This window comes from Tasmannia lanceolata, unplaced genomic scaffold (genome assembly GCF_043159265.1).
Source record: "Tasmannia lanceolata isolate RefF3 unplaced genomic scaffold, GAP_Taslan_0.1 ptg000008l, whole genome shotgun sequence".
Taxonomy (NCBI): domain Eukaryota; kingdom Viridiplantae; phylum Streptophyta; class Magnoliopsida; order Canellales; family Winteraceae; genus Tasmannia; species Tasmannia lanceolata.
Genome location: NW_027518685.1, coordinates 2,476,460 through 2,504,390, shown reverse-complemented (window position 1 = coordinate 2,504,390; position 27,931 = coordinate 2,476,460). Strand labels below are relative to the sequence as shown.

Here is a 27,931-nt window from a genome sequence, read left to right as displayed (position 1 = left end):
CAAGTGCCTTTGCTTGACTTTCAAGTTCTTCTCTACTGTCTCATATGGAAAATAATACCGATGAAAACAAAAATGTCATTGACATTGAAGCTGAAGCATTCCTCTCCTCTCCATAAATTGGCAGTATCATTGATGAAGATGTTGCTGGATTTTGTCAATTTCGAATTAGAAAACATCTAATGCCTTTTTCCCATCAAGAAATTGGAAGGATCATATATGAAGATGTTGTAGGATTTTGGTAATTTCGATTTGGAAAACATCTGATGCCTATTTCCCATCTGGCTAGCTATCTACATGTCCTTTATCTGTTTTGTTTTTTCCCTTAGGCCAGCATCCCCTGTTATTGTATCATTTCTTTGCTCCCTTTAATAAATTTCTGCTTGGCTAGCAAAAGAAAAGTACCTATCCTTATGGGTGCACATGTTCTTGTAGAGATGTGCATTAGAAGCAATCAACGGTTATCTCTTCCATTTTTTTTCGTTTTCCTCTTTGTCGTCTCTTTGAAAACAGAGATGTCTATAGCTGCTGACTCCCTCTCTCCAGGCCAATATCTCTCTGGAGATCAGACCATAATCTCTAGAGGTGGTGAATTTGAGTTGGGCTTCTTCACACCAGGTAAGTCTCAAAACTATTACATAGCTATCTGGTACAAGAAAATCTCCGAAAAAACTGTAGTCTGGGTAGCAAACAGAGAAACACCTCTGACTGACGATTCATCGGAACTAAGAATCTCAGAAGATGGTAACCTAGTCCTCATCAACCAACCAAATATTACAATTTGGTCAACAAATTTAACCTCTGGAACCAAAAATTCTACAGTTGCAGAGCTTCTTGACACTGGAAATCTTGTTTTGCGGGATGGGTCGAATTCCTCTATCATAATTTGGCAGAGCTTTGATCACCCAACTGATACATGGTTACCTGAAGGATGGTTAGGAGTCAATAAAATTACCGGAGAAAGGCAGGCCCTCATTTCATGGAGGAACTCAGAAGATCCAGCTCCTGGGCCTTATTCTGTGGAGATAAACCCCAATGGAAGCCGGGAGTATATAGTAATGAGTAACAGGTCTATTAGTTACTGGGGTAGCGGGGAATGGAATGGGAGGACTTTAACACAAATTCCCGAAATGAGCATATTCTATGTCTACAATTTCAGCTTCAATGTCAATGACAAGGCAAAGTATTTCACCTACTCTGTTACACCCGAGATTATTACAAGATTTGTGATGGATGTTTCAGGGCAAATCAAGCATCTTGCATGGTTGGAGGAGGCTAAACAGTGGTACTTATTTTGGTATCAACCAAGGGACCCATGTGATGTTTATTCTATTTGTGGGGCTTTTGGAGTCTGCAACCGTGAAGGCTCGCCCATCTGTAGTTGTTTGCAAGGTTTTGAGCCCAAGTCTCCAAAAGATTGGAGTTTGAGTGATTGGTCTGGAGGGTGTGTGAGTAGAAACCCTTTGAATTGCGAAAATTGTGGCACTAACATCGTCCCCTATCCTTTAAGCACTGGAATTGGGTGTGGTGATCCATCCTACCAAATCCATTGCAATATATCGACAGGTCAGCTTCGCTTCAACACACTTGACGGATCTTCTTATGCAATTACCACCATTCACCCAGAAACAAGGGCACTTGTAATCCAACTGAAAAACAAAAGTATGTGTAATACAACTGCTTACAAAAGCTTACAGCTAAACAGTAGCCTTCCTTTCTATGTGAGCAACAGAAACACCGTCTTGTTGCTAAATTGTTCAATTCCCCAAAACACCTCAACTTTGAATTGCTCTTCTTCTAGCCCTTGCAATAGATACATCCAGGAAGTAGAATCTTGTTTCAAATCAAAAAAGTGTTGTAGTTATGTCACTGGGGGTCTATCTTTATCCTCAAGATCACATTCAGTCGGAATATCTAACCATCGATGTGATGCTTATACAAGCATTGTTAATGTGAACCCATTGCAGCCTCTAACAAGCTTGCAGGAGGGAGTAGAGATCGGGTGGGAGGCTCCACCTGAGCCAGTGTGTACTTCTTCAAATGATTGTGAAGCTTGGCCAGAATCAACTTGCTTGCCGGATGCATCCATCCTCGGAAAGAGAAGGTGCTTCTGTGATGCAAACTTCAAGTGGGATTCATCAATTGCAAACTGCACATCTGGTGAGTAGAAACCAGAATTAGTATAATCAAGTCTTATGTGCCTCAACAGAAACTCCTAACATTGTGCCAAATTTTGAAGTCCGATAATGATGCTTTGTACAACGTAGACACATGACTAGATGCTAGTGTCGAGTGCAACCAACCAACTAAACAACTCCATACCTGGTTGGACCTTGTCATCATCACCATCTGATTCTGATCATGATCAAACCATGGATAATACTATAAGCACGCGCCCGCGCACACACAATTACCAATATATCTATGTATGTATATATCCATGGATATGCTATAAGTATCTACGTATTATATTACCCATTACATGCGTCTAACTGAAAAATCATCTCTTCTTTCAATTTTTCTATCTTCCCATTCTTTCCCAGTGGAGCCTTTCTTCCCCTAGTTCCTTCCATTCCACCAATGAATGATCTGTAACAATTTGCTAATCTAGATCGTCTGATAGCACTTACTCAAGTACAGATTTCCCTATTTCAAAATGTATTGAGAACCAAAAAAGGAAAAGAAAATTACACGTACACACACTCACACTAGTACTCTTGTCCCATGCTATGCGTGGGTGTACAATGTTGGGCCCCACACCATCAAAACATGAGGTGTAAAATGGTGGGGCCCACCCTAATGCATAGGTTTGCATAGAGATACTGAACCCCACATAATCAACAAAATTAGGGGCTGGGACCATGCCATCAATAACATGAGATGTAAAATGGTAGGTCCCACCCTATGCATGGGTTTGGTTTGGGTGGAGATGGTGGACCCAACACATCAAAACATGAGTTGTGGAATGGCGGGCCCCACCCATAATAGCATAAGGTGTAAAATATTGGGCCCACCAGATCAACTGTAAAATGGCGGCCCCCACCCATGCTATACTTCGGTCTAAAGTGTTAGGCCCCACCCTATCAAAACAATACATGTGGTATAAAGAAAAGGTGTTCCAATAAAAAAATTTCTTAGAATTTAGAAAGAAAGCGAATGACAATGGAAATGGAAAGAAACATGCTGTGTGTGTGTGTGTCTTGATAGATGGAGTTGATACTCTGTTTTTGTTACGATTTGATGAAATGGGTTAGTTTTTCTTCAGATGGCAAAGGTAATGACAAGCGACCGTTCCTTATGAAAGTTACACTACCGATTGCGATAGGGATTGTTTTGGTGACCGCATCCGTCTATTGTTTCTGGCGTATTGTTAAGAAGACAGGTAACAGAGACTCATCCTAGATATACTACGCCCCAGCTTACTCTATTGGTGCACAAATATCATTTCTCACGTCATGTAGCTTACTCTATTGGTGCACACATCCTTTCTCGTGTCAGGTAACCGGAAAAAAATGCTCAAAATGTCGCCGTCTCATTTGGGTCCAAGTGCTCTTAATGTCAATGAGTTTCTCCATGTGAGTAAGTACAGAGAAGGTGGGGAGGTTGGCTCAGATATAGCTTTTTTCGATCTTGAAATCATTGCAGCTGCTACAGAAAACTTCTCAGATTCAAATAAAATTGGGGAAGGGGGTTTTGGCCCTGTATATAAGGTAATATTCCATGCCTTGAACCTCATAGATCCATAAAATGGACTCTAGTATGGCAAAGAAATTATTTGGTGGCAATATTACATGCATTCCTCAAATTAGCGAGGACCGTGCAGAATCCATCCCCAAGTTTCACTTGGGCCTTGTTTATTTTGGATTTTGAGAAACGATTGTGAGTCAAAACTGATATTGAACTCATTAAAGGTAAATTTGAGCCCAATAATCAATTTTGGACTCACAATGGGTTCTCAAAATCCAGAACAAACAGGACCCTACAGTTTTCACTTCAATCCTGCCCGGATCCTCATCTACGCCCCAGCCTACATCTTTTGTTCTTTTGAAATATTTCACTGCACTTGATAGAACGTAAATATATCTTTCAGGGTGAGCTACGAGAAGGGAAGATGATAGCTGTCAAACGACTTTCTATGAGTTCTGGACAAGGCCAAGAAGAATTCAAGAACGAGGTTACATTGATTGCCAAGCTTCAACACAGGAATCTTGTGAGGCTTTTAGGTTATTGCACTCAAGGGGCTGAAAAGCTGCTAATGTACGAATATATGCACAACAAAGGCTTGGACTACTTCCTTTTTGGTTCGTTTCTATAACCCAAAAAGCTATCTTCTACCTTGCATTCACATCGTTGCGTTACACTTTACAAGGACTTCAGGCATGATTGGCTACACTCAAAAACAAAATCAGCCCAAACCAAAATTTCGGAGGTTGGCAACCCATTTTTTCAAGTAAAAGTTTTTCCAGATAATGATTTTTTTTTATCAAAAACCGCAAAAAAGAACAATGCGTGCAATAGGACATGCTTCGCAACCGTGAAAAATTATTCCATGGAATATTTGTGTGCCCAATTTTGATAGATGAGTTGACAAGGCTGGGGTAGAGACTTAAGAGGGCAGAGTGGAGAGAGCATGAGAAATTCCTAAAAGCAGTGAAACAAATACCCTATTTCAAATTGTGTGTGTTCTTCAATTCCCTGTTTTTTTTCAACAGAAAACAATTTCCATATTTTTTCTGCATAGCCAAAGAGGCTTATGTCATGTGGAAAGGAATTTTAATTATTTACATTTCTATGGAAACTCGTGGCAGATCCCTATCGATGCAAGTTGTTACAGTGGGAAAAGCGCTTCATAATCATTATGGGAATTGCTCGAGGGCTTCTTTATCTACATCATGATTCCAGGTTGAGAATTATTCATAGAGATTTGAAACCCAGCAACATTCTTCTAGACGAGGAGATGAATGCAAAAATTTCAGACTTTGGCATGGCAAGGATATTTGGAGGAAATCAGACTCAAGCAAACACTAATAGAGTGGTTGGAACATAGTAAGCAACACGGCACACCTCTAATCTATTCAGTATTATCTTTTATCTCTTTCGCTATAATCAAATTTTCAAATCACAAGATTAGAAAAGATTATACGAAAATTAACAGTCATATATCATAATATCTAACTGTTTCTGTTGATTGGTGGAGTGCAGTGGTTATATGTCACCCGAGTACGCCTCGCATGGACTTTTCTCAGTGAAATCTGATGTCTTTAGCTTTGGGGTCATATTACTCGAGATCATTAGTGGAAAGAAGAATACTAGCTTCTATCTTTCAGAGCACGCCTTGACCCTTCTAGAACATGTAAGTATCAAGATATATTACATTGCTATAGATTTTACTATGCATCTCTTCCTTGTAGACTAGATTAACATTGGTGTATTTCAGGCATGGCAACTTTGGATTGAAAACAAGGGGTTGGATTTGATGGATAAATCGGTGAGCGAAGCATGCAATACAAGTGAAGTGTTGAAGTGTATCCAAGTTGGGCTCTTGTGTGTACAAGAAGACGCAATAGATAGACCAACCATGGCTTCTGTTGTTGCCATGTTTGTTAGTGAAAATGCAACTCTTCCGATCCCTAAAAAACCAGCTTTCCTCATAAGAAGTCTCCCTAAGACGGATCCTTCTTCAAGTAGGTTATTAGTAAATTGTTCAAACGAGGTAACAAATTCTATAGTGGAAGGTCGATAGGAGTGTGTTTTATTTTCTAAACTAGTTTTGCCTATGTGATTATCAAATGTTTAGTTTATCTTGTTCCTCTATTTTTCAAACTAATTTATGAAAGCGTGGTCGTAGATAAATGCCTACTAATGTCTTTTGCACAACTTCCATGAAATTTTATTTAGCTCGTGTGATTGGCGACCACTGTGTGTTATACATAACCAATATGCCAAAGCCCCAAGACTGATGGAATGCATTAGGCTAGGCCCTTACATTACTTGGGATCAGCAGGTGATGTCCCTAGTGGCCCCTCTGTGATTACTCTCTCCAGATGTTATCCAAGACTGAAGGCCTTTGTCTAGACCCTTAAACCACTTCAGAGTCTTATGGGAATTCAAATAGCTTGGAGTGATTTCGTCCCGTTATCAAAACATGGCCGAGCAGATATCATTCTCCCATAATAAATGACTTAATATATTCTCGTGACTAATAAGATAATAACAATAACAATTCATTACGGGAACACACTTCTCTTTCTTTTGTAATGTGCTTGCCTAGCGATGTGTTGAGGCTTGCGAAGCCTCAAGCTTAGAAAGAAGGCAGACTCTGTACTGGGGCAAAGAACTAACCCAGCATTATTTGAACTTGGAGGATGGTGAGGCTCCCTGGCTAGGATGCATGTTTTGATAATGGAGTCTTTTATTATTCAACCAGCAATCAAATGTTAAGGACAATTTCCAAAAGGCTCTTAGAGGCCAATTAAAAAAGAAAAGACATGGTGAGTTCACCCCAATATCAAAACATTGTAGTGCCAATATCAGTAGCCTAATTATATCATACACAAATAAGGGGAGTGATAAATCGAATCCCATATATCTTAAATCGACACCCCATGTGTCTCTCTCTCCTCTTTCTCTCTCTAACCCATAGGATAGAGAAAGACACAAAGGGAGTCGATTTATCACTGCCCACAAATAATTGGAAATAGTTTCAAAAACCTTGCTGCTAATATAAGATGATGCACGAATCATTTTAATTGCTCATCGAAAACATAAGCTTAGCACATCTCCAAAGGAAAATGCTATCAAGACATGCTTGTTTCATATTCATCTTAAACGTACACCATAAGGTCTTGTTTGGATTCCAGAAATTTTTGCAATGGAAAATGAGTTTTCCGGGGCTAACGCATTTTTCATGCTCAATTCTTTCAAAAATTAAAAAAGATTACCCCCTTTCTAAGAAAATTGAAATCCAACTTTTTCCTGGAATTTTTTTAGAAAGTCACAAAGAATTTACATAATTTTGTTTACCTATGTCCAAACGGCTCCTATTATTGTCAAGTATAGGTATCATTGTCATTTTCCGATGAAAACAGGGGAATTTTTGTTACAGAGTTCATCCAGATACATTCATTTGGATGGAAAATTCTCCAAAGTTAGTTACTTCTTTAAAAGAAAATATAAAAAAAATAATAATAATTCCTGTTTTGTAATCATCCCAGATCTTCATTTTGTAGAGGGCAATGAAAGTGATCGGAACCATTCATCAAGTGGGGCCATATTAGTGTGGCCAGAACGAAAATTACACCTGTTGGATAATCAACGCTATTTGATCAGCAAACACACAAGGGATAGGGAAACCAGAGTTGGCCAATAATTGATATATATATTTTTTGTTTGGCTGGCCAATAATTCACATTTAATAGCCAAATGTTAATTGACAACTAAAATTTTCTCTAATGGTAAAAGTGGACGGCCATCTCTTTTTCCTCATGTAAAGAACGCTTTTGGGCATGTATTGGACTGGATTAAGTGGTCTCTAACAAAGGGTTCTTTAGATCGTCATCTATTTCAAAGGAACTCCGAGATATTGGACTGGACAACCAGATACTAAATTGCACTTGGGGCTGCTAGAGGGTTAGCTTATCTCCATGAGAAATGCAGAGATTGCATCATACATTGCGACATAAAACCAGAAAATATACTTTTAGATGACACATTTTGCCCCAAGTTGGCAGACTTTGGTTTGGCAAAGATCATTGGCCGGGATTTCAGCCGAGTTCTGACAACCATGAGAGGAACCAAAGGGTACCTCGTACCGGAATGGATTTTGCGCCTAGCTATCACATCGGAAGCTGACGTTTATAGCTACGGAATGCTGCTTTTTGAAATCATATCAGGCAATAGAAACTTAGAACAATTTGAAGATGGAAAGGTTGGCTTTTTCCCGACTTGGACTTCGAAGAAAATAACTGAAGGTGATGTTCTTGGCGTGTTGGATTACAGGTTGCAGAGTAATGCTAACATAGAAGAACTTGATAGGGCTTGTAGAGTTGCTTGTTGGAGCATTCAAGACGATGAGAATTGTAGGCCATCCATGGGAGAGATTGTTCAAATTCTTGAGGGATTCTTAGAGGTAAACCTGCCTCCCAATTCCAAGGACTCTTCAAATCTTTGAAGAAAATCAGGAGAGTGTTGTGTTCTTATTGTAATCAATGTTGTTAGAAATTGAATTTCGACTAGTTCTCATGACATTAGCATGAGATCAATAAGTTCTAAGTAGTGAAGAACATTGAAAGTTTCTCGTTGCTCCCATGCCATTGATTTGAGTAAACATGCCTCCAATTTCAAGGACACTTTAATTCTTTGAAGAAAATCAGTGTTGTGTTCTTAATGTAACAAATATTGTTAGAAATTAAATTTTGACTAGTTTTCATGCCATTAGCAGGAAATCAATAAGTTCAAAGTAGATATGACTCCTTTTCTTACTTTATGTGTGTGTATGTGTGGTGGTGGTGGTGGTGGTGGTGTGGGGGGTCGGTTGGTGTGGGTGTAAATGTTGTTAGAAAATGTATTTTTTTTCCTTAAATTCCTATAAAGTTACAACTCCAGGAGAGCTTCATGTTCTACAGAGCAATGTTTTGCATGTGTATGGAATATGAGCTTTCAATTTCTCTGTTTGTCTTTGGGTATGACATTTGAGGGATAATATTATATCTATCGTCTTGATCTCTTCTTGTTTGAATTTCCCTGGAACGAAGCATGATCCTTTTTTCTATCCATCCTTTTTTTTTCTTTATCTGACAAATAACACTGGAGTTTGATCTGTTAACCTACTTATATACACCATTTTTGGGAACATTCACCACTGATTACAAACATTCGTCTGTGAAATCTTGACCTTCCACATAAATGCCGAGAATCAGACACTAGTAATCAAATGGCGTTGAACTCCTAGATAATTGGTGAAGGAAAATCCTACAATCGTAAATCAAAAGAGTATGCAAAATGTTATCATTTAGGCCCTGTTTGCCGAGAATCAGACACTAGTAATCAAATGGCGTTGAACTCCTAGATAATTGGTGAAGGAAAATCCTACAATCGTAAATCAAAAGAGTATGCAAAATGTTATCATTTAGGCCCTGTTTGCCGAGAATCAGACACTAGTAATCAAATGGCGTTGAACTCCTAGATAATTGGTGAAGGAAAATCCTACATTCGTAAATCAAAAGAATATGCAAAATGTTATCATTTAGGCCCTATTTGGATTGCAAGAAAAACTGCAGCAAGCAGAAATTTGAGAAAGTAGGTAGTAAGCACTGTACAGAAATTCTAGAATTTATAATCAACGAATTGACAAACAAGGTTTAATTGCATAGTGACAGTCATTAATTCATTCATATAATTGAGCTATTCACTTTTCTGAAACCCAACCACCCATAATTCATATTTTTTTGGGCATTGTAAATTATGTGGGATAAGGAAAAATATCAGATCCACTAAGAAAATAGGGCATGAGAAACAGTAAGAATAAATCTAATAACAGTTAAACGCATGTAAAAATCAGATCATCAAACGGATGTTAAAAAGAATATAAGGAGGACTTTCAATCCAGTTCACACTTTCTGGCCCCCCCTTCTAGCCAGAATTCACAAATGTGTATCAGATCAACATCAAGAAAAACTAAACAAGAGCACTAACAATGAAAATGGAAACCAAGGAACTTTTCAGATTGAAACAACACTCAAGAAGAATGAAAACCCATGTAAGATCAACATCAAGAAGAGCAAAAACCCATGAGAACCCATTAATGTACCTTTCTGCAATTTTTGAAACAATATCACATGAACAGACCTAAAACCCCAAGAAACGAACAAACAGATAATGAGAAGTCCAAGAAACGAAAAAATGAAAGCACATATACAAACCCTAGACACAAGAAGACCTAAAACCCCATGAGACGAACAAATTACAAAGGCTGAAGGGCTTTTTTAGGTAGAGAGAGAGAGAGAGAGAGAGAGAGAGAGAGAGAGAGAGAGAGAGAGAGAGATGAATAAGAAGAAGAGTACCTGTCATCAAGCTTGGGAGTGGAGCGAGAAGATGGAATTGTGTCCAGCTAGGGTTGGCATCGACCGAGATAGGAGACCATCCCGTGAGTTTTCTTAAATCTAGGTTTTAGAAATCTCAGCATGGAGGAGAGATTTCAAAAACCTACCTGAAATTCACGTCGAGAGTTCCCTCTGCCGTTTTCTAGTAGATGAGCAGAGGCCGGTTCGAACCACGGTGCGCGCAAGACCGCTATGAACCGGTTAGTTGCACGGCTCGGGTCGGTTCTTGCTTCCTTTTCGTGACTTTTTTTTATGGGAGATGATTCCACCCGTAGGATTATGCGCCCCACTCTTAACTTGACTGTGGGGCGCATAATCCTAAAGGGGGAAATCATCTTCCTTTTTTATTTATAGGATTTGCTAGCGTCCATCGCAGAAGACATTTCGCAGATGGTGTTTTGCATCTGACAGCAGCCACAGAGGCTCATTTTACAGCAGATTTTGTCTTCATTCACGAGGTGGCTGCTGTCAGATGCAACAGACCATCTGCGAAATGCCTTCTGCGATGGACGCTACCAAATCCTTTTTTTATTTTTATTTTTAATTTAGAGGGACTTATAATTTTGGGATTTGCTAGCATCCATCACAACAGACCATCTGCGAAATGCCTTCTGCGATGGACGCTAGCCATGGTGTAAATTTTCGATGGGGACAGAAACAGAAATTCAGAATTTCGCCAATTACCAAATTTCAGCCAAAATTTCGGGAATTTCGGTCGGAAATTTCGTTTTACTGCCATTTTTTTAATTTAAAAAAAATTGCTACAAAATTTTGGCCAAAATTTCGGTTTTCTGTGGGGTCAGAAATGGTTACTAAAACCGAAATTTTAAACCATGACGCTAGCAAATCCCTATAATTTATGATAAAATCCGTCCAATTAAGCTATATCATATAATTACCCTCTAAATTGTGGAAAGAAAAAAATTCCAAAGATAATTTTTTCCATTGGAAAAGTTTTTCTAGCAATAAAATTCAGTGTCTACTAGGTTTTGCAATTTCCCTTCAATGGCATGGAAAACCCCCATTTTTATGAATAATCAATGGGAAATGAGTTTACCAAATGGACCTAAAGCTCACTTTCCGTAAGTCCAAACCGGTTACCTGTTATCTTATGTCTGCTCTTGTCTTGTTGCCTCTTACCACTGATGGACTGCTCCTGCTTTTCGTGTTCACCACCAACGACATTTCCAAATTTGGGATGTTATGGCAAAAGACAATGACTCTTGGAATAAAAGAGAAGGCTATTGACTACCTCAGACCTCTTGGCCTCGTACCTTTTAGTTTAATCTCAGCGCCCCCCCCTCCCCCCTCATGGAGGCCTTCTTCGCCCTCCACCTAAGCTGCGCAGGAAAGGCCCAAAGCCATTCCCAAGGAATAGTGAAGCTAAAAAAATGCATTGAGAAAGGGCAGATGTATCGAACCTTTCAACGAGATAGTGTTTTTTCAAATCTCTCAAAATGGAATCTGTTCCAAACATATATGCCATGGGGTTCCTTACTTCGACAGGGTGCAAATATCTCAATTTCAGCAGTTAGTGGAATCTAATTTGTTGCAAAAAACCGTCACCTTACTTTGTTGTGACAAATGCTAGATGGTTTCATGTTTTTGCCACTGTAAATGAATTTTTTCAAAAGAGACCCCCTTCGAACTAATTTTTCATCAATGAAATTCATCCTGCTGAAAATAAAATCGGGCCACCCCCTTCCTATCGCCATTCGCCCCTCTTAATGCTCCTTTAATGCAAAATGTTTTAAGAGCTCTCTCTCTCTCTCTCTCTCTCTCTCTCTCTCTCTCTCTCTCTCTCTCTCTCACACACACACACACACACACACACACAAACAACATCTCCTTGGTTCTAACCCGAATCCTAGGAGCGATAAATGTTGGAGTATAAATGATTAAATAACGCCAACTCTAGCAGCTTAAGCTTTTGGAGCAATTGGTTTTACACCAACTCTAACAGCTTAAGCTTTTGGAGTAATTGGTTTCCACATGGTATCGGAGCTATTGCCTCACGGCAAATCCTGGGTTAAAACCCCAACAACTCCTTGATATATATCAAAAGTCCACGTGTACAGCCAAGTCAAAAGAGGGGCCACATGTGACACTTGTACGGCCAACCCAAAAATAGAGGAGCCACACGTGAGGGTGAGTGTAGAAGTATAAATGATTAAATAACACCAACTCTAACAACTTATGGTTTTGGAGTAATTGGTTGTGTCACAATAAAATCGTCTATCATGCCCACGTCCGAACCCATTATGTCTGCTTATTTCCAAGTCCATGCTTTCGCCAGGAAGCCGCTGAGAACCAACAATTCCAAGCCAAATGATCCATTTTCTTTAAAGTCGGCCCTTGAAACCCTAAGCTCCATTTGGTTGCCAATAAAATTTTTATCCTAGGAGCTTTTTAATCCTAACAGTGAAGTCAACGGGATTTGCTATGTTTTTTTTTCCTACAATTCCTAAAATTCCCACCAAAACTTAGGGGTGTCATTACCAAATATGGGAAGGGAGGAGAGAGGGAAGAGAGAGAAAGAGAGATGACATCATTCCCTGGGAAAGAAAAAAGAGGGGACAAGGAGTCCATGTCATACTCATAAGCAATCATCACAAGAGTGGGATTAAAAAAATTCTAGTGCTAAAAGGCAACCAAACATGGGATGGGGCGAAAATTTTACTAAAAACTTCCTAGGTTTTAAATTTTACTGGCAACCAAGCAAACCTTAAAAGATCTTATTTTGGAAGATACTCATGATGTGTCTTCGCCAAATTTCAAGGTCTTGCATCTTCGTCAATGCCGGTTGTTGATTCCACACCAGTTTGGCTTTTTGGTTGGATATCCTTGGTTGATTCATTACATAATGCATAGGTACATCTTGACTATTGTTACTAAAACAGAAAAAGATGCACTCATTCGGTAGTTTTATGGAAATTTGTTATTTAGAAGAATTCCATCTTATTCTTTTGTGAGATCGGATGATTAGTTCTGTTCAAAGAAACTCATTGTATCCCTCTTTAATGGAGTTATGCTTTTTAATGTATCTGCTTAAGCAACCCAGGTTACATTATTTTTGGGAGAATATTGTTGAAATTTAGAGAGAGTGAGAGACGCCCAGAAAAAATGGGCAACCGCCTACTTACCGTTTTGTGTTAAAGGGGGCGAATGTGGATTGGTGGGGGCAAATTTATCAGCTCCCTAAAGTAAAATTTAAAGACAGTCAATCAGATAGCTCGGTTAAAGAGAACACACTGGAACCATTGTTCTCATTCTGAGAAATTATATGGTGCCCACTTGGGCATATGTTTGTGTATGTTAAAGTATAAAAGATTAATAATGCATTTCTCCAACAGCTTAAGCTATTGGAGAAGTTTGGTTAGTTAACATGGTATAAGAGCAAAGGTCCTGAGTTCAAACCTCTCGGATAGCAAAATTCCACATGCAATGGCCAAATCTAAAAGAGGGGCCACATGTGGCACGTGTAGGCCAGCAAAGAAAGAGGGGCCACATGTGAGGGGGAGTGTTAAAGTATAAAAGATTAAAAACGCCCTTCTCCAACAGCTTAAGCTTTTGGAGTTACTAGATGTTTCACAATGTGAAAACTACCAGCAACTCCAATAGCTTAAGCTTTTGGACTAATGGGTTGTTTCACATGGTATCAGAGCAAATGCCTGGGTTCAAAACCTCCTCGATAGCAAAAATCCACATGCAATGGCTAAACCCAAAGAAAGAGGGGCCACATGTGTCACGTGTAGGCGAACCCAAAGAAAGAGGGGCCACACGTGAGGGGGAGTGTTAAAGTATAAAAGATTAATAATGCATTTCTCCAACAGCTTAAGCTATTGGAGAAGTTTGGTTAGTTAACAGTGTAAGCAATCTACGGAAGTACCGCCCCTGATATTTGATCTAAGGGAAACGTCATTAGCACAAGTAAAATTTAAAGACAGTCAAGTACTACGGAAGTACCGCCCTTGATATTTGATCTAAGGGAAATGTCATTAGCACAAGTAAAATTTAAAGACAATCAATCAGATAGCTCGGTTGAAGAGAACGCACTCGAACCATTGTTCTCATTCTGAGAAATTATATGGTGCCCGCTCGGGCATATGTTTGTATAAGCAGTACTACGGAAGTACCGCCCTTGATATTTGATCTAAGGGAAATGTCATCAGCATAAGTAAAATTTAAAGACAGTCAATCAGATAGCTCGGTTAAAGAGAACACACTGGAACTAGGGCTGCAACAGGGTCGGGTTGGGTCGGGTTTTTCAAAACCCTAGCCCAACCCTGGATCCCATTATCTCGGCCCTGACCCGCCCTGACCCTGAGTCAGGGCCGAAAAACCTCAACCCATTGCCCGCCCTATAGGGCTCAGTGCTGGCCCTGGCCCTCCCTGATTGGCCTTGATTGGGCAGGGCCGGCCCGGCCTGGCCCTAATTGACCCTAGTGCAAATACCTGTTAAGAGTGCCAAAAAATAAAGCAACCACTTATCATATAGAACAAAATGATCAATAAACAAGGAAAAGGAACAAAATAAGACAATATGAATTCAACAACATGACGGGCAACAGAGACAATTAATAATAATAATCTAAAGAAACATCAATCCAAGATAATAGAAAACATTAGCAAAAGAAAAATGCACAGATGGTTCAATTTTATAATAGAAAACTTAGGGTCTGGCCGGGTCAGGGTACCCGAGGCAGTAACCCAGAACCCAACCCGACCTGAGTCAAGGTCTAAAAAAATGAACCCTGACCCGCCCTCAGGGTTGGAAAATCCAGCCTTGACCCTGTTCGGGCTCAGGGCGGGTCAGGGCTGACAGGGCCAAACTTGCACCCCTAACTGGATCCATTGTTCTCATTCTGAGAAATTATATGGTGCCCGCTTGGGCATATGTTTGTGACAGCACTACTACGGAAGTACCGCCCTTGATATTTGATCTAAGGGAAATGTCATTAGCACAATCATATTTTGATATTTGCACAAGCCCAGCTCCCTTAATTTTCTTCTTTAATTAGCTCGTGATTTTAGCACTCCACTTTTTTATAGGTAGCAAAAGCTTCTTGTCTTTTGGTGTCTAAAGGCTGTCAAAAGGTTATGTACAGTTCCCAAAAAAAGCTCTGACAACCCAATTAAAAACAAAAAAAAAACATCCTACTTTTGCGACCTACAAAAAAAAGTGAAGTGCTAAATCATTTCCCCTGTTTGTGAAAATATCAAAATATGGATGTGTTGATATCATTTTCCTTAATTTAATAGCAGCTTATTAAAAACTGTGTTGCTATTGGATCAAATATCAAGAGCAGTGTGCCTCTTACACGAGCATGTCCGTTCATACACCATATAATTTCTTATTCTCATTCTTTTATGTTTTTTTTTTTTTCTACGTTTTTTCTTAAACTTTTATTTTAAAATAATTTAGGGATTTGCTAGCATCCCATACAGAAGACATTTCGCGGATGGTCTGTTGCATGTCAGAGATGCCATCTCATTATTGAAGACAAAATCTGCTCTGGCATGCTTTCGATTAGCCTTATATTCATTATTGATACGCTAGCAAATCCTGTTAATTTACTAGTGACATCAAGGTTTCATCCACAGTTTGCAGTTGGGATAGAGCCCCCATCCATGAACTTGAAATTGATGCTATCTTGCAATTAGGCAGAGGACCCTGTTTCTAAATCTCGAGGATGAGGAGAACCCTAGAAGCAGATCGATCGCTTTTCATTTTGGACTTTCCTTGTTTAAAAGGGTGAAAAGTGACCAAGTGTGCAGCTGGGCCAAACCTGAAAGTAGATGGATCAAACTCAATTCTGATGCCTCTTTAACAGATGAGGGGGCAGGTATTGAAGGTATTTTGCGTAATCCAGACGGTAATGTAATAAGCATGTTCTCACTAAATGTGGATAGGGCCCCCATCCATGAACTTGAAATTGATGTTATCTTGCAAGGTATCCGATTGGCTCATGAAAAACAAGTGGAGAATCTATGGATTGAGAGCGACTCCATGGTGGCTGTGAAAGTCATCTCTGGCGAGTTCAATTGTCCTTGGAAGAAAATCCCTATAATTGCTGATATTAGGGTCAGATGCCGTTCTTTTTCTAATTGGAGGATGGAGGATCTCATGGAGGATCTCGCACTCATGGCGGGGAGCTAATGGTGCTGCCGATTATCTATTTCTTTCTATTATCAATTACCAATGGGGGACAAAAATTAGGTGAAATTATCAACAGGACCCATACTTTTCAGAAATTATCAACGGGGGACAAAATATGTCTTGTCATTAAAAGCTGGACGAAAATGCCCTTTTCTTAAGCAACACGTTTTGCTTTTCCACTTTTCCCTCTTCTCTCTTCTCTCTTCTTTCCCTCTTTTTTTTTTTCACTTTTCCATTTTCAACTTGTTTTTTTTGCCCTACCAGTCATCTTCTTCATCATTTTAGCCACCATTGGAGGAGGGAAAGCTCGAAAGCTTGAAACGTGAGTTCATTCCCATCTCTCTCTATATTTAGGTTTTGTTTTTCATTTGTTTTAGGGTTTTGTATTTCTCCTTTTCCCTTTCAATGGAGGATGAGGAAGATGAATCGTATGGTAGAAAGAAAAAAATGTGAAAATGAAGTGAAAAAAAACAGGAAGTAAAAACGTGTTCATAAGGGACTTGATAAACCCATTCGGAATTTGGTAACCCCATTTTGATACTGGATAACCCCAACCCCAGAGACTTGAAAACCCCATTCCAAAACTCCAATACCCTTGGGTAATTTTAAGGGACTTGATAAGCCCATTCGTAAATTGGTAACCCCATTTTTATGCTAGATAAACCCAATCCCAGAGACTTGAAAACCTCCTTCCAAAACTCTAGTACGCTTGGCCAATTTTTAGGGACTTGATCACCCCATTCGAAAATTGGTGACCCAATTTTTTATACTAGATAACTCCAATCCTAGAAACTTGAAAACCCTCTTCCAAAACTTTAGTACCCTCTGCCAATTTTCAAGCACTTGATAAGCCCATTTTGATACTAGATAACCCTAATCTCAAATACTTGAAAACCCCCTTCCAAAACTCTAGTACCCTCGGCCAATTTTCAGGGACTTGATAAGCCCATTCTAAAATTGGTAACTCCATTTTGATACCTGATAACCCCAATCGTAGAGACTTGAAAACCCCCTTCCAAAGTCAAAACGTGTTGTATATGCCAAAGGGTATTTTCGTCCAGCTTTTACCGACAAGACCTCTTTTGTCCCCCGTTGATAATTTTTGAAAAGCATGGGTCCTATTGATAATTTTGCCTAATGTTTGTTCCCCATTGGTAATTGGTCCTTACATTTATTAACTGCAGATTACATTACTCCCTTTAATTTCCATCACCAATTTGCTATTGTGATGGGAGGAGTGCTAAACTGAAGGGTACCCTTGTAGAAACAAGCTACAAGAGTTGCCTCATTGGATCACCATCTCACCGAAGTGTATTTATAATGACATGGAAAAATATAAAATAAAAGTAATTAATAATAAATGCACTTTGGTCAGATGGTCCGATAGGGGTACCCTTGTAGCTTGTTTTTGCAAGGGCACCCTTGCATTTCTAAAATCAAGGAAACTAAAAAAATTGTCACATTTTCATAATCTAAACCATCATTTTAAAGATACGATGTTAGTCCACGTAGGACATGTTTGAATCATTTGATCAAGTCAGTTGATCTCACAGACTCATGAAGCCACAACCATGATCCCGGTCCAATGCCACTCAGAGGCCCTATCCTTAAGATCAATGCTGACAAAAGTAAATTTTCAAGCTTCTCTGTGCAGGCAATATGAGCGACACATGAGGAAATTTTCTTACGGTGTTCGGGCATAGCTGCACACTATCAAGGCCCCGCCCTTGATATTATGGCTGTCTTAATAAATCGCTGCCGTCGGATCAAATATCAAGGGGGCACCTTTGTCCTACCTCCATCATGCAGATACACAAGTATAAAGAAATTTACATATAAAAGTTATTTAATAAGATGGGGTATTAGTCCCGTGAAATGTAATTGCGTGGGGGCTGGGTAGGAATTACATTCTGAATTAATTGTTATATGTACTGGGCAGATCGGTCTCTGTATTATAGGGGACATCTCCTTCTGTTTTTAATCAATAAAGTTGTTACCTTTCAAACCAAAAAAGGATGGGTATTAGTCCAGACTTCTCAAGTCTTTCCATTGTATAAGAGGGGATTTGCTAGGCAATTTTGCTGTGGCTCACTTTTGCACGAAAGAAGAGCCCACCCAAGCTCACATTTTAGCTGATTATGTCTAAGTGGCTATTCTCTACTGCAAAAGTGAGCCACTAAATGGCTTTTCCGCAAAATTGCCTAGCAAATCCCTTAGTATAGAACTACAGATAATTAACTAACTGTCCACATTCAACTGAAAATTTTTCTACAAATGGGAATTGAGAATATAAAATGAGGATAACTTTTGGACTATGATCCATGCACGATGCCAAGGGTGCTTGCTGAACAGTCAAAACCGTGTACAAGTTCACCACGTTTATACTCTCAATAGGAAGGCAAAAAAGTGTTTAGTGCAAGAATATTTAGCAGCCAGGAAAAAGTTTCCCAGGAAGTAGTTTTTCCCTTCAAAAACTTTTCCGGGAAAATTATGGTCAGTAACTTTTTTTGCTGGCAAAGTTTTGTTTTTACCTGAACAAGGCATGAACAAACCTTTGAACAAAATCATTTTTCAAGAAAAAAAAAACCAGGAGAAATATTTCATGGCGGCCAACCATGAACTAGGTCATAGAGATATATTAAAATTCCATAGCAAGTACGTTATCTCTCTGATATTAAAATAAGACGACTGAAAAATCCCTGTTTCATAGTCAACCTCAAATTTCGATATGTATATTTCATGGCGGCCAAACATGAACTAGGTCATAGAGATATATTAAAATTCCATAGCAAGTACGTTATCTCTTTGATATTAAAATAAGACGACTGAAAAATCCCTGTTTCATAGTCAACCTCAAATTTAGATATGTAGAGCTCAATGAAAGTGAACAAACATCACACCTATGGCATGGCCAAAACTTTACAAAACGTTGGGTCAAAGTCGCCAATCTTTATCTTCAGCTGTACAAAGATCATAAGCTTATAGAACGCATGGCAGTGAAAAATTTATTGAGAAATTATAACAAGTTGTTTCTCTATTAAAAATCTATTAAACCCTTGCTAGATTGAGCTTAATCAAGTTTAGGAGCGGGTCAGACGAATGTGCATGTTTTGTCCCATTCCTCAAATCTATAATATATTGGCTCTGATCTGAAGAATAAACATAAGGAGTTGATATTAACACTACTGTGTTTCAATACTGGCATTCCACTTTTTACTTTACGAGGGCAGCTAGCAAAATGGAATTTCGTTTGGAAGACGAAGATGATACCCCATGGTGTGACACATGCGTAAAAGACAAAAGGTAGGGAGCTAATATCCCCCACAAACAGGGGCGGAGCCAGGAATTTACACTTGGGGGGGGCGGACTAATTTTCACTTGCCTGCATTGGTCACAAGGGGTGGAGTCAGGAATTTGGTCCATGGGGAGCAGAGAATGGTTGTTATTAAGGTTGCAACTTGGGTCAGGTTGGGTTTCGCTTTTGCTAAAAAATGAACAGGAATCAACCCGAACCCGACCCGATTTTAAGGTAAAAGCTCAACCTGAATTCCCAAAAATCGACCCGAGTTGCACCCCTAGTTGTTATAGCATGTTGGGGGCCACACTTTTACACTTAGATTTCACTTCAAACATGGCCTCTGGCCTCTTGTTATAGCACGCTGAGGCCCACATGATAGGATGATCCAAACTGCTCATTTGCTCCCTTGCCCCTACCTGGCTCAGCCACTGATTGGTCATTATGAGGGGGGGCCGTGGACACTGCTCCATTTGGTTGCCAGTAAAAATTTTATCCTATGAGCTTTTTAATCCCAAAAGTGAAATCAACGGAATTTGCTAGGTTTTTTTTCCCTACAATTCCTAAAATTCCCGCCAAAATTTAGGGGTGTCATTACCAAATATGGGAAAGGAAGAAAGAGAGAAAGAGAGATGACATCATTCCCTAGGAAAGAAAAAGAGGGGACAAGGAGTCCATGTCATACTCATAAGCAATCATTACAAGAGTGGGATTAAAAAAATTCTTGTGCTAAAAGGCAACCAAACGTGGGATGGGACAAAAAGTTTACTAAAAACTTCATAGGTTTTAAATTTTACTAGCAACCAAACAGACCAGGAGCTAGGCATGCATGTGCAGACATTCACCATTAAAAGGATTTTTTATGTCATTGGGGGCCATGGCTCCCCTCATGCTATATGTGCCTCCACCCGTGCCCACAAATGCAAAAAAAAAAAAAGGTGAATATGGTCTAATCGATCTGCCATTTTCACTCCTTTATTTTCAGCGCGGTTCCGTTTTAGAAGTGTTTTCCTTTACACTTTTGACTTTGAAGGCTGTTAACATTAAAAAATGGTTCACAAATTATGGAGTGTCATTATCAAAATAAGGACTGTTAATATCATTTTACCAAATATATTGACAGAATAATATACCAAAAATTTAATAAAGTGGTAATTGAACAAGGGGAAGTGCTAGCAAAATGGGAATCCAATTTGTAAAAAAAACAGGGACCTTTTTCTCGTGACAAATGCACAGGAAAAGAGGGAAGAGAGGTGGAATTCCCATTGAGCGTGAAACACACTATGAAAATGACCAAACCATCGGTCATTTTCACTTTAGTCTTTATTTTCAACACAGAGTTCTATTTTGCAAGTGTTTTCGTAGCAGGATTTGCAAGGGACCATTGTAGAAGGCATTTTGTGGACGAGCTGTTGTATGATAGAGCAGCCACATAGGCTCATATTGTCTTATTCATTTGAGGTGGCTCTCTCTCTCATGCAACAGCCGGTCAGCAAAATGCCTTCTGCCATGATCCCTAGCAAATTCCATAAAAAAACATTGCTACATGGTCATATATGGTAAACAATGTTTAAACCATATTCCTCATGAATGTAATTATGCATGTCAATGGACCCAGATGAGCTGATGGTGGATCCTTTGGATCTAAGTCTAAATGAGAGATACATAGATAGATGATGTGGGTCCATTGGAGTGCCGCCTCATGCGGGGCATAGAATGATCGTATAGACTCTCAAAAACTTAATCGAACTGTCCTAAATTCGAGTATATTTTGCGGTTGAAGAAAAATAACCTTCATATATTTTTTTACTTACAAGCTAAACATGAAATATTTTGCTATATAACATTTAACATAGCAAAATTAAAAAATTCTCATTCTAATGAGTCAAATAGAATGAATGAAGTTTCCGAACAAGTTCGGATTCAAATAGACCTTGACAAAGATAAAGGTAAATTGTAGGGCTGCAACTCGAGCCGGGTAAAACCCGACCCGCATCGACCCGACCCGAAAATAGCCTGGGTCGGGTTCAGGTTTCATGGGTTACGGGTCGAGCCGGGTTCAGCATTCAAAAGCCCGCATGAATCTCGGGTCGAGCCGGGTTTGAAGGGGCCCGACCCGACCCGGCCCGAGTTACATAAGTTATAGTATGTATATTTTTTTCTATTGTTAGTTAAAAGTTAAAGGGATAATTACATTTACACCCCCTCTAGTTTCTGACACATCCACTTCCACCCCTATAGTTTAAAACGTGACAAATACACCCTTATAGTTTCAATTTGTTTAAGGTAGGCCCCCTTAGCTGAAGGTTCGTCCATAGATTGAAGGGTTAGGATGATCCGATGGAGCTGATTTTTTGGGCACACCCTAACTATGTCAGGACCCATCAAATGAACGCTTTGGATCATCCAAACAATGTGGGGCCACATTATTTGGATGATTTTTTGGTAGTGTTTGGATTCGGGTAGGGGCCCACATTATTTAGATGATCCAAAGCGTTCATTTGATGGGTCCTGACATAGATATGGTGTGCCCATAAAATCAGCTCCATCTGATCATCCTAACCCTTCAATCTATGGACGAACCTTCAGCTGAGGGGGCAAACCTTAAACAAATTGAAACTACAGGGGTGTATTTGTCACGTTTTAAACTATAGGGGTGGAAGTGGATGTGTCAGAAACTAGAGGGGGTGTAAATGTAATTATCCCAAAGTTAAAAGTGAAAACCCACGCACCCACTGTTACTGTATGTGAGTGTAATTTCTGCTTCTATGAGTTGAGTTGATTCAAGTGTTTGATTCAACATTGTTTGATTGTAATTACAACATTGTTTGATTCAAGTGTGATGTGAGTGTAATTACATCATTGTTTGATTCAAGTGTAATGTGAGTGTAATTTCTGCTTCCATGAGTTGAGTTGCCTTGCCAAACAAGAATTTTCCTTAAAAATTTGCGTTAACATGAAAAAACCCGACCCGACCCGAACCGACCCGAGATTTATCATGGGTAGGGCCGGGTTTGGGAATCGTGGATTTTCCGAAAAAAAATCCGACCCGACCCGACCCGAGATATTTCTCGGGTAGGGTTGGGTTCTCCAAAACCCGACCCGCCCGACCCGAGTTGCAGCCCTAGTAAATTGGGTCCTTTCACCGCCTTAAGCGAAACCTTTTGGAAAGCATGAAATTAAGAGTATACTAAGGTCCTAACGTATAAAATCTCATTAAATTATATTCCAATTGGGGGCCTGAGGTTTTCGTCTTAGTTGACTTAATCTGGAAAAAGAAATACAGCCGCCCACTTTATTTCTCGGATTCACACCTCTTAAGTATACTTTAGACCCACCGGTCTTATCAAACTGCCATGTGCACAATGTTTTTCGTGAAAAATATGAGCAGCCAAAAGTATAAGTAGGGCCCATTATTCAATAATTAATGCAAAACATTAATCTATTAGGCAATGTTTGCGAACCAAGAAAAATTATTGTATGAAATATTTGTTGGCACAACTGTGACAGGGATCAATAGGGCTGCAAGTCGAGCCGGGTTTTACCCGACCCGCATCGACCCGACCCGAAAATAGCCTAGGTTGGGTTCAGGTTTCATGGGTTTCGGGTCGAGCCGGGTTTGAAGGGGCTCGACCCGACCCGACCCGAGTTACATAAGTTATAGTATGTACATTTATTTCTATTGTTAGTTAAAAGTTAAAAGTGAAAACCCACGCACCCACTGTTATTGTATGTGAGTGTAATTTATGCTTCTATGAGTTGAGTTGATTCAAGTGTTTGATTCAGCATTGTTTGATTGTAATTACAACATTGTTTGATTACAGCATTGTTTGATTCAAGTGTAATGTGAGTGTAATTACATCATTGTTTGATTCAAGTGTACTGTGAATGTAATTTCTACTTCTATGAGTTGAGTTGCCTTGCAAAACAAGAATTTTCCTTAAAAAATTGCGTCAACGTGAAAAAACCCGACCCGACCCGAGATTTATCATGGGTAAGGTCGGGTTTGGGAATCTTGGATTTTCCCAAAAAAAACCCGACGCGACCCGACCCGAGATATTTCTCGGGTAGGGTTGGGTTCTCCAAAACCCGACCCGCGCGACCCTAGTTGCAGTCCTAGGGACCAAGAAAGAGGGAGAGGATGATAATTGAGTAGGTGGTAGTAGGGAAGGCATCAAAATTGCCTAAAAACTAGAGAAAAGAAAACTAGGAGACGTAAGTAAGCAAGGAGCAGTTGTGGTGCATCATCATGGTACCCTTTTTTCTTTTGTGTGTTCGATAAAGCAAGGCATTTATTAATGAGAAAATGCACTAAAACAGAGGACTTAGTCCCTATCTTCTACCGACCAAGACTTATATATGGCTAAATCTGCCTCATCTTCTATAGGCCTAGATTAACTACAGTAAATGATATTGCTGCTCTAATGGCAAGATCTTCCCTCTCTCCCATCTTTTTCTTTTTATCCTTCCTATTTTACACTTGGGCAGACACAATAACTCCAAACCAAACGATCAAAGACGGAGTACAAACCCTTATTTCTGTATCCGGAATCTTTGAATTAGGCTTCTTCAGCCCGAACAATACGCAAAATCGCTATCTCGCAATTTGGTATCACAAAATTCCAGTGCAAACATTCGTATGGGTTGCCAACAGAGAAACCCCAATTTCAGATTCCTCTGGTATTCTCACCATCCAAAAGGACGGAAATCTCGTGGTTTTAGATGGGCAACAAACCCCAGTTTGGTCAACAAATACTTCAATTTTGTCCAATTATACAAGTGCCCAGCTCTTGGATTCAGGAAATCTTGTCTTGAGTGAGAGAAATTCAAATAATTCAGAGACAATTATATGGCAGAGCTTTGATCATCCAACTAATACCCTCTTACCAGGTATGAAAATTGGCATGGACTTAATAACTAAACAAAGGAGATTGCTTATATCATGGAAAAATAACAGTGACCCAGGTCTTGGGATTTTCACATACGGCAACGATCCTCAAGATGCAGACCAGTTCTTCATTTGGAACGGTTCAAATCCTTATTGGAGAAGTGGGTATTGGAATGGACGTACTTTTAATCAGATACCAGAGGCAAGTACTACTTTTTTGTTCCATTTCACTGTTACTACTAACCAAGGTGAGACTTATTTTGAGTACTCTGCTTTGTATAACAATACTAGGCTAGTGATGGATGTATCAGGGCAGCTCCATTGTATGGTTTGGTATGATTCTGCTCAAACATGGGCTGTGGTTTGGTTGGATCCCCGAGATCAATGTGGTCCTTATGCTCCTTGTGGGGTTTATGGGAGTTGTAGTGATTTCAAAACGCCTATGTGTGATTGTTTGCCGGGTTTTGAGCCCGTGTCGGCCATGGATTGGTATAGGGGCAATTGGTCAGGTGGGTGTAGAAGAAGGACGATGCTTCAATGCGGAGAGGGTGATGGGTTTTTGTCTTTGGGTAGGATGAAAACACCTGACCATGAAAATTCGATTTTAGCTGCGAGTGCGGAGAGTTGTAGAGCAGCTTGCCTTGGCAATTGTAGTTGTAACGCGTTTGCTTATGTGAACTCGAGTAGTACATGTCTTGTTTGGTTTGGGAGTTTGATGGATGTTGCAAATTTGAAGGAAAGTGATGGAGAGCAGGAGATATATTTACGTCTCGCAGCTTCGGAATTGAGTAAGTTTTGTTTGTTTATTAGTTCATCTATCTTGGTTAAATGCTTGAAGAAGGGTTTTCTTCAGTGTCAAAACTGGCTAACCCAAGTGATCTCTTGGAGTTTAAAATCTGCAATTTGAACCTTTTACATTTAATGCTAAGCAGTTCATTGCCCAATTTGAACCTTTTACATTTAATGCTAAGCAGTTCATTGCCCGATTTGAACCTTCTACTTCTTATCTCCTGCTATATGTATTATTAACTTTTCATTTTTTGAGTCTCAACTTGTTATTTCCCATATGTTTTAGGATTTGAATGACTTTCTTAAGTATAACTAAAGTTAACATTCAGATCAAATTAAACTCATGAATCAAAGAAGCCCACTGATAGCAAACCTGACCCAATCAAATTGATGGACCGTATGTAGCATAACCCTAGATGACCTCCCAATACTTCTAGTACTTTGCAGAGTAGCCAAAACATTTCTACTCCATTACTCTTCCAAAATCATTTCGCACGCTACAAAATGAAGAGGATTAGTTTGATAGCAGTGCATACCATGTAAATGAAGAATCAATCTATTAATACCTCGCACCCTACCATTTATGGGCCCAATACAACAGCTCCAATCCCACATCTCGACTGCCTAAGCAAGGGGCTTTTGCTTGTTTAATGTGAACTGGTTTATTTTAGCCATTTATCCAGAAGCCAGGTCAAATAGTTGTATGTTGTAAGTTACTTGTATATTTTGGTAATTACTGTCTACTTATTTTGGTAATTAATGCATCTTGATAATATAATCAGAGCATATCAAAATTCAGTATAGTCTCAGTTAGATTGCTAACAAAAATTCAATTTCCCAGGTTCAGGTAAGAAGAGACCCCTGCCGGTGATCATTGCAGTAACTGTTGTTACAGGGATTCTTATATTTAGTGCATTCATGTTTTGCCTATGGAGGAGAAAGACCAAGAGGACAGGTAATTAAGATACTATAATTTTCACAATTGAAGGCAGCATTTTGCAATTATGTTTATTTATCAGAACGCCATTAGTTATATTTTAAAGGAAATTTCTGAAGAACATTGAAAAATTGGTTTCATTCAGCTGGAAGTGCTCGGATTGATGAAGAGATCCTAAAGACATATAATTTTGGAGAGGATGGGGATGAAGGTGCAGATATACCATTTTTTGATTTTAACTGCATAGCAACCTCCACCGGGAACTTCAGCATTTCAAATAAGCTTGGAGAAGGGGGATTTGGGGCTGTTTATAAGGTGATCTCCACTACTAAAACAATAAACCTCTTATTTTCATAAATTTAGAATTGGGTTTTCATGTTTTATCTCATGTGACTGTATTTTCAGGGTACACTACCAGGAGGACAAGAGATAGCTGTTAAAAGACTTTCAAGGAGTTCAGGACAAGGCTTAGAGGAGTTCAAGAATGAGGTTATATTGATTTCCAAACTTCAGCACAGGAATCTCGTCAGGCTCTTAGGTTATTGCATTCAGGGAGATGAAAAGATGCTAGTCTATGAATTCTTGCCCAACAAAAGCTTGGACTTCTTTCTCTTTGGTTTGTCCATACAAACTAGAAGCTTTGTATTTGAGGTTGTGTCTATGGTAATTTACTGGTCCTAATTTTTTACATTTGAATGGAAACACTTAAACAGATCAAAACCAAAGTCCATTGCTCCCGTGGGAGAAGCGCTTCAGCATCATATTGGGAATTGCTCGTGGTCTTCTTTATCTTCATCAAGATTCTAGGCTGAGAATTATTCATAGAGACCTGAAACCTAGCAATGTTCTCCTAGATGAAGGGATGAATGCCAAAATCTCAGACTTTGGCTTGGCAAGGATTGTTGGAGAAAATCAGACTCAAGGGAAGACTAGAAGAGTTATCGGGACATAGTATGTACAGCGCTTTATCTTCTCACTATGCAGTTTGATTATTCGATTTTAAACCACAATCTTTGTATGGGACCTAAGATCTACATGAAGAAACTAGATATGCAAATAACATTGGATAATCAAGAAATAAATTTTCATAATTGATGAATCTATTAGAAATATTTCACACTCGAACGTATTTTTTTTTGTACAATTGTGGATGCAGTGGTTATATGTCTCCCGAGTACGCATACGATGGGCTTTTCTCAGTGAAATCCGATGTATTTAGCTTCGGGGTCATACTACTTGAGATCATCAGTGGGGAGAAGAACGCGAGTCTTCATCACTGCGATGACTCTTTGAGCCTTTTGGGATTTGTAAGTAAAAATTTTCTTATTTTTCCATTGATTTTTATGATTCAGAGTTGTCTTTATAGATCACTGAGACCATCTTTCAGGCATGGAAATTGTGGAAAGAAGACAAAGTGTTAGATTTTGTTGATCCATCATTACATGAATTCAATTCGAGTGAAGCGTTGAAGTGCTTCCAATTGGGGCTCTTGTGCGTGCAAGAAGATGCAATAGATCGACCGACCATGGCTTTCATTCTTGCCATGCTTGTTAGTGAAACTGTGAATCTTCCCATGCCTAAGCAACCAGCCACTTTTATTAGGAGATATCACTCTGAGGCAGATTCTTCTAGGAATGAAACAACAATCACAACATTGGAAGGTCGATAAACACATGCACAAGCATCACATTCATCGGTTTATCTCTGTTCCTGTATTTTCAGGTATTCATTATTTGTTCCTGTAATTTAAGGTATTCTTTGGTCA

At 39.3% G+C, this 27,931-nt stretch overlaps 1 protein-coding gene and 1 long non-coding RNA gene across 2 annotated transcripts; one reads left to right on the top strand and one right to left on the bottom strand.

Annotated features, from left to right (window-relative positions):
• Positions 1-37: 37 nt before the first annotated feature.
• On the top strand, positions 38-27,931 carry LOC143885615 (uncharacterized). The gene is made up of 17 exons (XM_077389812.1): positions 38-2,157; positions 3,263-3,379; positions 3,496-3,707; positions 4,088-4,298; positions 4,806-5,043; positions 5,200-5,350; positions 5,435-5,732; positions 7,728-8,125; positions 8,602-8,678; positions 15,762-16,182; positions 23,920-25,228; positions 26,071-26,184; positions 26,312-26,481; positions 26,572-26,782; positions 26,880-27,117; positions 27,323-27,473; positions 27,554-27,931. The coding sequence occupies exons 1-17, from the start codon at positions 411-413 to the stop codon at positions 27,833-27,835; spliced, it is 6,345 nt and encodes a 2,114-aa protein (XP_077245927.1). The 5' UTR covers positions 38-410; the 3' UTR covers positions 27,836-27,931.
• Positions 7,024-10,350, bottom strand: LOC143883922 (uncharacterized). The gene is made up of 2 exons (XR_013252603.1): positions 10,059-10,350; positions 7,024-7,297 (listed from the first exon to the last, which is right to left on the bottom strand). It is a non-coding gene; the product is annotated as an uncharacterized LOC143883922 (long non-coding RNA).